Here is a 9096-nt window from a genome sequence, read left to right as displayed (position 1 = left end):
TGCTCAAAGATTGGGATATATTCACACCTCAGCGACTGAGGACTAAAATAAGCCCGATTTACAGGATAGAAAATGGGGACAAACCACATAGAAATGAAACGCTGACTACAATGGTTTTCCGAAACATTTAAAAAGGAAGCGAGAGCTGAACATACGTAAAACCATCAGAGTGAGAATGGGGAAATAGTTTTGGAAATCAAGAAATGGCAGATGAGGCAGGCACGTTTTGCATCAGTGTTTAAGGTAGTAGACTCGCCAAATTTTCCATTAGTACTAAATGATGTGATGACTGTTACCGGAGAATTCATATCAGGTACACTGATAGGGCTGAAGGTTGATAGGTCTCCAGCAACTGATGGCTTGCACCTTAAAAATGATTTTTAAAAAATAGTGGCTACAGAGATGACAGATACAATAATTGTACTTTTTCACAAACCCTTGGATTCTGCAGAAGTGCAGTGCGACTGGGAGTCTTTTTATTCAAGAAGTGTGGGAGGCAAAAAATTGATAATTATTTGTTGGTTCAGCTAATGCCTGTTCCTGGAACAAGTTTTTATTTTAGCAATTGTAACCATGAGCCAAAGTCATTGTGTGATTTAAACAGCCAGGATGCATTAATAACCTGTTGTCCTAAGTGCTGTTAAGTGCTCATTAAAGATGGGTTTAAATCCCACTTCTGACACCATGTGAACATGACCCAAAGTAATTGTGTGATTTAAACACATCTTTAATGAGCACTTAACAGCACTTAGGACAACAGGTTATTAATGCATCCTGGCTGCTCGAACTGAAGTGCCGGGAATGTTAGTATAAGTGTTATAGAGGGGTGGAGTTAGTGGTGCTGGCTTGTGTGTGATTGGCTCACATGCACCATCAATCTACAGCAATTATTAAGGAGGTAGAACATAGAGCTTTGCAACACAGGAACAGGCCCTTCAGCCCACCATGCCTGCTCTTTCAATTTTCCTAGTTGATGGCGGATGTGCGGGAGTGGGCGCCGTCTGTGTATGGCAGCCTGCCCGCATTCCGTCTCTACACCTTTTTTTATTTTAAGTCCTGTTAAAAAATGTTAGTGGAGGTCTTCTATGTGGGGGGTGGGGGGGGGGAAGGGGGAACTTTATTTCTTAGTCACCTACCTGGTCGGAGAGGCAGCAACCCTCCAAGCTGCTTCTTCGCCCCGTCCTCGCGGCCTACCATCGAGAATGGAGCGGCGTTTCCTGTCGGGACCGGCCGGGACTACAGCTTCGGCGGCGGTGGCGCAGCGCTGGGATACCAACACGGAGCGGGCGATGCCTTGCCAGGTCGCCGTGCGGTAGGCTCCGGAGCGTTATGGCCGTCGATCCCAACATCGCGGAGCTGGGGCTGCGGGCGTCTGGCCGCGGGCGGCGCTGGATTTGGAGCGCCGCAGAGCCAGGGATCGAGTTCACCAGGGTCGGAGCTCCAACCGGCGCGGCCTGAGGACTACGAGTGCCCCGGTCTCCGGGGAGGAGGCAGCCGCTCCAGACTTTTCCAAGCCGCTGAGGAATGTTTCACCCGACGCCGAAGTTCCATCTTCACGGCAAGAGGGCCCTGAAAACCATCGGACTGGCTGCACGGCCACAAATGGGCCCCGACCTCAGGTGTTTCACAGAGGAAGAGGACTTAACTTTCAGATGCCTTTCCCCACAGTGGAAAGTTTTGATTCTGCTGTGGGGGGGACGTTTGTGTTGAACTCTATAATGTGCTGTGTCCATTTTATTCTTTTTTTTTTTTAACCTTTTTCTATGGTTTGTAATGGAACTTACATCGGGAACCCAGCCTGACCTCAGTCTGCAAAGACTGGGCCTTTCTACACCCAATCCCCCTCCAATCACCACTTCACACCCAATCACCCACACCCTCTGTGCTGCACAACGTAACTTATCCAATATCAACAATAAAAATAAAGGAGGTGGAGAGGCTTTTCAGAGGACAAAAGAGGCGGAAATCTCCAGGACCTGACAATGTTTCCCCCTCTACTTAAGCTCTGTGCCAAACAGCTGGCACCGGTCTATACAGACATTTTTAACCAGTCCCTGCAAACATGTACTGTCCCTGCCTGCTTCAAAGTCTCCACTATTGAGCCTGTACCCAAAAAGGCAAGGATTACTTGTCTTAATGACTGCAGCCCTGTCGCACTGACCTCTGTAGTCATGAAGACACTCGAAAGGCTTGTGCTGGCCAAGCTGAAAAATATCACAAACTCCCTGCTGGACCCTCTGCAGTTTGCATATCGGGCCAATAGATCTGTGGATGATGCAGTCAACCTGGGCCTGCACTTAATCCTACAGCACCTAGACTGCCAGGGTACCTATGCGAGGATCCTGTTTGTGGATTTTAGCTCTGCATTCAACACCATTGTGCCAGAGCTACTACACACCAAACTTTCCGAGTTGACTGTGCCTGAACCCCTCTGTCAGTGGATACTAACTTCCTGACAGACAGGAAGTAGCATGTGAAGCTGGGAAAGCACATCTCGGACCCGCATACACTCAGCATAGGAGCAGCGCAAGGCTGCATACTCTCTCCTCTCCTCTACTCTCTCTACACCAACGACTGCACCTCCACAGACACCTCTGTCATGCTTCTCAAGTTTGCGGACGACACAACCCTGATTGGACTGATCCAGGATGGGGAGGAATCTGCCTACAGACAGGAAGTGGCACAGCTGGCGGCCTGGTGCCATTGCAAAAACCAAGAGCTCAATGCTCTTAAGACAGTGGAACTAATTGTAGACTTTAAGAGAGCCCTCTCTCCCCTCACCCCACTCACCATCAACAACACCACAGTCACATCTGTGGAGTCTTTTAAGTTCCTGGGAACCATCATCTCCAAGGACCTTAAGTGGGAGGCTACCATCGACTCCACAGTCGAAAAGGCCCAACAAAGGATGTACTTCCTGCGGCAGCTGAGGAAGTACAATCTGCCACAGGCAATGATGGTCCAAAATCTACACGGCCATCGCAGAGTCTGTTCTCACCTTCTCCATCATGGTCTGGTTTGGCTCAGCCACCAAGCACGACACCTGGAGGCTGCAGCGAATCGTCCGATCAGCAGAGAAGGTTATTGGCTGCAAGCTTCCCTCCATCGATAAACTGTACACGGCAAGGACCAGGAAGTGAGCGGGCAAGATCATCTCTGACCCCTCTCACCCTGGCCACCAACTCTTTGTATCACTTCCCTCTAGAAGGCGACTCCGGACTGTCAAAGCTGCCACAGCCAGACATAAAAACAGTTTTTATCCACGAGTAGTTGCTCTACTCAACAGCCAAAAATCTGTAGCCTCCCTTTGATCTGGTATTTTGTTGGTTCACATGCTTGATCAATGGAGTTTTATCATGAATGTCTTATTATTATTATTAATGTTTAGTGTTTTCTGAGTCATTCGTAACTGTCACTGTATGTCATGTTGTCACTTGCGGACGGAGCACCAAGGCAAATTCCTTGTATGTGAATACTTGGCCAATAAACTTACTTACTTACTTAAAAGTCTCCTCATCTCCTTCCCAAAAGAACGTCCTTTAATTCTGAGGCTAGGACCTCTAGTCCTAGACTCTCCCACTAGTTGAAACATCCTCTCCACATCCACTCTATCCAAACCTTCCACTATTCTGTATGTTTCAATGAGGTCCCCCCTGATTCTTCTAAATCTCTTCTATTCCTCTTAACCTGTCCTATCCATGTACTTGTCTAATTGTTTCTTAACCATTGCAAAAGTCCCTGCTTCAACTACCTCCTCTGGCAGCTTGTTCTATATTCCCACCACCCTTTGTGTGAAAACATTATCCCCTCAGTTTCCTATTAAATCTTTCCCCCTTCGCCTTAAAACTCCACCCATCCAGCACCACAAATCCCCACCCCCCTTCACCTAAATCCACCTATCACCGTCCTGCCCCCATCTCTCTTTTCCACCTTTCTCCCCACCGATTACTATATTTCTGAAGAAGGGTCCCAACCCGAAAACTCATCTGTTCATTTCCTTCACAAATGTTGCCTGGCCAGCACTTTGTGCTTTGCCAAAGCAGATCTATTGATTTTCCCTGTCCAGTCTGGCCCTGTTATGGTTCCATCCACCTTCACCTGATCTTTATCTAAGTCATAGAGTGATACAGTACATCTTCTTAATGATGCTCCAAGCAGGTGATGTTGGTAAGCCCAAGGTTTGACTGATGTCTCTAACAGTTTTATTCTTGTTTCTCAGTCTCATAATGGCTTCTTTGACTTTCATTGGCACAACTTTGGTCCTCATAGAAACATAGAAAATAGGTGCAGGAGTAGGCCATTTGACCCTTCGAGCCTGCACCGCCATTCAATATGATCATGGCTGATCATCCAACTCAGTATCCTGTACCTGCCTTCTCTTCATACCCCCTGATCCCTTTAACCACAAGGGCCACATCTAACTCCCTCTTAAATATAGCCAATGAACTGGCCTCAACTACCTTCTGTGGCAGAGAATTCCATAGATTCACCACTCTCTGTGTAAAAAATGATTTCCTCATCTCGGTCCTAAAAGTCTTCCCTCTTATCCTTAAACTGTGACCCCTTGTTCTGTACTTCCCCAACATTGGGAACAATCTTCCTGCATCCAGCCTGTGCAACCCCTTAAGGATTTTGTAAGTTTCTATAAGCTCCCCCCTCAATCTTCTGAATTCTAGCGAGTACAAGCCGAGTCAATCCAGTCTTTCCTCATATGAAAGTCCTTCCATCCCAGGAATCAGTCTGATGATAAACAGCAATAAAAGTCTCCGAAGGTAATGGAAAGGCTGGAGGAAAGACTAGGCGCTGAGAGCTCTCTTATACCTGCATGAAGGAGGCAATTAAACCAACTGAGCAATTTCAGACGCCTGTGAAACCACGTGATCCAAACATTATGGTGCCCTGAAATGGAGGGAACTATGTCTAAACCCAGCTGTAATCTCTACATGGTGAAACCAAAATGTATAAAAATGGCCTTTTTAAAAATCTGACAATGTGCACTTTGACCACGTGGTTTTTTTCTATTACAAATCTCAAATTGTGGGGCTCAGAGGCAAATAAATAAATGATGGGTCTTTGCCCCAAACATTATGGAGTGCACAGGATATGTTTCTGCTGAAATAAAAACTCCACAGCCTGCTATCATGTGTTTAATCAACTGGGCTCTGATCTTCATTTGTGGTTTGCACACAGTTAAGAGTTGATGACCACTTCCACATTAGAGTCTGTTGGCTATTGATCATCTCCCCGCCTGTTGTCACAGAATAAGGACACACAGAATGAAGCTGCCGCCACTCCAGGCCCTGGTATGGTTCACGTTGATCAGTTTTGCCACAAACTGCGGCGCCACTGGTAAAATCGAAGCAGGTAATAGATGTGGATTCAACTTCATTTTGATTGAGAGATTTTTTTCTTCCTGTAAACTTGCGTTCAGTACGTGAGCCGTTAGCAAATGTGTAGGGAGGAACTGAAGATGCTGGTTTACACCGAAGATAGACGCAAAATGCTGGAGTAACTCAGCGGGTCAGGCAGCACCTCTGGAGTGAAGGAAGGGGTGAAGTTTCAGGTCGAGACCCTTCTTCAGATGTTCTCTTGTGAGGAGCAGTCATTTCAATGGGTCAATATTCACCCAAGTACTCCATCTTCCCCTGAAGAAGGGTCTCGACCTGAACCATCATCTATTCCTGTTGGTGCAGTTTTGGTCCCCTAATTTGAGGAAGGACGTTCTTGCTATTGAGGGAGTGCAGCGTAGGTTTACAAGGTTAATTCCCGGGATGGCGGGACTGTCATATGCTGAGAGAATGGAGTAGCTGGGCTTGTACACTCTGGAGTTTAGAAGGATGAGAGGGTATCTCATTGAAACATATAAGATTGTTAAGGGCTTGGACACGTTAGAGGCAGGAAACATGTTCCCGATGTTGGGGGAGTCCAGAACCAGGGGCCACAGTTTAAGAATAAGGAGTAAGCCATTTAGAACAGAGACGAGGAAACACTTTTTCTCACAGAGAGTGGTGAGTCTGTGGAATTCTCTGCCTCAGACGGCAGTGGAGGCAGGTTCTCTGGATGCTTTCAAGAGAGAGCTAGATAGGGCTCTTATAAATAGCGGAATCAGGGGATATGGGGAGAAGGCAGGAACGGGGTACTGATTGGGGATGATCAGCCATGATCACATTGAATGGCGGTGCTGGCACGAAGGGCCGAGTGGCCTACTCCTGCACCTATTGTCTATTGTCCTTTTCTCCAGAATTGCTGCCTGACCCGCTGAGTTACTCTAGCTTTTTAGAAACATAGACAATAGGTGCAGGGGTAGGCCATTCTGCCCTTCGCGGCAGCACCGCCATTCAATATGATCATGGCTGATCATCCAAAATAAGTACCCCATTCCGGCTTTTTCCCCATATCCCTTGATTCCCTTAGCCCCAAGAGTTAAATCTAAATCTAGCTGTCTCCTGATTTTTGTGTCTGTGCTCGATCTATAATGTGCAACGTGGGGAGTTATTTTATTTTGAGAGTGCCTTATAGATGCCGATAGTAGGCACAGCAGCTCCATGAGTAAAGCTGCTGCCACACAGCCCTGGCGTCAGTCTCCGTGGAGGTGGCATGGTCTTTCTGTGACTGTGTGTGTGTGTGTGTGTGTGTGTGTGTGTGTGTCTGTCTGTGTGTGTGTGCGTGTGTGTGTGTGTGTGTGTGTAGTTTCCTCCGGGTGCTCCTGATTGCCCCCAAATCCCAAATTCACGATGATTTGTAGATCAATCAGCTACTTTGTCCCTAGTGCATGGGTGAGTGGCAGAGTATAGAGTCAGGAGTATAGGTGCCCCAGATGGAACAATCAAATTCTTACTCGCTGCTTATTTTGAGAGTGCCTTATAGATGCCGATAGTAGGCACAGCAGCTCCACAAGTAAAGCTGCTGCCACCGTGGTCTCCCTGTGAGTTAGAGAGAGAGAGAGAGAGTGTGTGTGTGTGTGTGTGCGTGTGTGCGTGTGTGTGTGTGTGTGTGTGTGTGTGTGTGTGTGTGTGTGTGTGTGTGTGTGTGAGTGTGTGTGTGTGTGCGCGTGCGCGCGCGTGTGTGTGTGTGTGTGTGATAATAATAATAATATGGGGAGGAACATACAGGATCACCAGGTTCAGCAACAGGTTCTTCCCAACAACCGTCAACAACCAAACCTGAAGGGTTTCGGCCCGAAACGTTGCCTATTTCCTTCACTCCATAAATGCTGCTGCACCCGCTGAGTTTCTCCAGCATTTTTGTGTACCTCCTATTGTCTATTGTCTATTGGTTTTGTGGTCAATGTGGATTTTGTGCCACAAACGTCTCATTCTCCGCTCCTGTGTTCTTGTCCTTGCTCCCACCACAGAATGCAGAAATAAGTCAGCCTGCAAGAGCCGAAAATTCCCCATTGTCCAGGTCCACGACCCAGTTACCAACCAGACCATCAACAAATTCAACGACTCCGCGATGGTGCACCTTAGAGGTAAAGTCACCACGGTGGTGATACCTTCCTTTTTCGTGGTGGTCTTCGCAATCGGTCTCCCGGCCAACGGACTGGCTCTGTGGATCCTCGCCACCAGAGTCAAGCGGCTCCCCAGCACCCTCCTACTCATGAACCTGGCCGTCGCCGACCTGCTGGTGCTCCTCGGCCTCCCTTGGAGAATCGCCTACCACCTGCTGGGCAACGACTGGCCGTTCGGCGAAGCCTTCTGCCGCGTCTCCAGCGCCATCCTCTACGGCAACGTCTACAGCTCCATCCTGTTCCTGACCTGCATCGGCGCCGACCGATACCTGGCCATCGTCCACCCCTTCTTCTCGAAGGAGGTCCGCAATAAGAGGAACGCCCTCTGCCTGTGCGGGGCCGTCTGGTTGCTGCTGGTCCTTGGCATGGTCCCTCTCTACACCACCCAGCTGTCACATCGGATCCACACTCTCAACATCACCACATGCTACGATAGCTTACTACCGGACCAGCGGAGGGCCCACTACCCCTATCTCATCGGCACGGTGGTGATCGGCTTCATGGCCCCCTGTCTAATCGTTGTCTTCTGTTACGTCTCTATCATCGCCACGTTGCTTATGAATGAACAGAGGTACGGCCACGCAGTTGTGGCCACTCTGCTGGTCCTGCTGGTCTTCCTGGTGTGTCTGGTCCCCTATAACGTCGCCCTGTTGGTCCAGAGCTACAACTGGAGCAGCGATGTCTATTATTACGCCATGATCTGCCTGGTGGTTAGCACCTTCAGCAACTGCATCGACCCCTTCATCTACTACTACATCTCCGAGGAGTTTAGGAACAAATTGAAAAGTATGATTTCCGCCTATATGAGTGAGACGGGCTCCGGGAAGTCGGACCAGAGCACGGTGCGGAGCAGCACTCACTCACAGCCCAAACCTCCGCTGCTGGTGTAGTAGGTACCGCCGGTTGGTTCTGTCGGTAAACACAGTGGCGCAGCAGTAGAGTCGACTGTACGAGGTAATTCACGAGTTCTCCCGAGTTTCGCCCTGATTCGAACTCGGAGAATGTCCGTAGGAGTTCGTGGATGTCTCGTGGCGGCTCGTACGAGCAACGGTAGGTACTCGGGAAATCCGGTAACTCGTGACATTTTTTTTCATCCCTTCAAAAAAATGTCCACGAGTAAAAAGATACTCGTGATGATTTTTAAAAAATAACTTTTTATACCTACCGTTTGCATTACGAGCCGCTACGAGACATCCACGGACTCCTACGGACCCGCTACGGACATTCTCCGAGTTCGAATCAGGGGAAAACTCGGGAGAACTCCTGAATTGCCTCGTACAGTGGGACAGGGGCTTTACACAGCTCCAGCGACCCGGGTTCGATACTGATTACGGGTGCTGTCTGTACGGAGTTTGTACCTTCTCCCCGTGATCCGGTTTCCTCCCACACACTCCAAAGAAGTTAAGGTTTGCAGGTTAATTGGCTTCGGTGTGAATCGTAAATTGTAAAATTGCCCCTAGGGTAGGATAGTGTGAATGTGCGGGGTCGGCTCGATGGGCCGAAGGGCCTGTTTCCGCGCCGTGTCTCTATTAGCTAAAGGATCATTTGTCGTTGTCGGAGCGACCCGGACATTTCGGGTGTTGGTG

The 9096-nt window shown here is 48.7% G+C and overlaps 1 protein-coding gene across 1 annotated transcript; it reads left to right on the top strand.

Annotated features, from left to right (window-relative positions):
- Positions 1–5232: 5232 nt before the first annotated feature.
- LOC116989694 (proteinase-activated receptor 4-like) lies at positions 5233–8476 on the top strand. Its single transcript, XM_033047295.1, has 2 exons — positions 5233–5364; positions 7355–8476. The coding sequence occupies exons 1-2, from the start codon at positions 5277–5279 to the stop codon at positions 8398–8400; spliced, it is 1134 nt and encodes a 377-aa protein (XP_032903186.1). The 5' UTR covers positions 5233–5276; the 3' UTR covers positions 8401–8476.
- The last annotated feature ends 620 nt before the right edge of the window (positions 8477–9096 follow it).

Source organism: Amblyraja radiata, chromosome 29 (assembly GCF_010909765.2).
Source record: "Amblyraja radiata isolate CabotCenter1 chromosome 29, sAmbRad1.1.pri, whole genome shotgun sequence".
Lineage (NCBI taxonomy): Eukaryota > Metazoa > Chordata > Chondrichthyes > Rajiformes > Rajidae > Amblyraja > Amblyraja radiata.
The sequence above is the reverse complement of the archived record's forward strand: the minus strand, read 5'-3'. Positions and strand labels throughout refer to the sequence as shown.

Excerpts from the sequence above, each read along its gene's own strand:
- LOC116989694 (XM_033047295.1), top strand. The coding sequence starts at position 5,277 with ATGAAGCTGCCGCCACTCCAGGCCCTGGTATGGTTCACGTTGATCAGT. Across the intron at positions 5,365-7,354 it reads CACTGGTAAAATCGAAGCAG|AATGCAGAAATAAGTCAGCC; the intron begins GTAATAGATGTG and ends CTCCCACCACAG.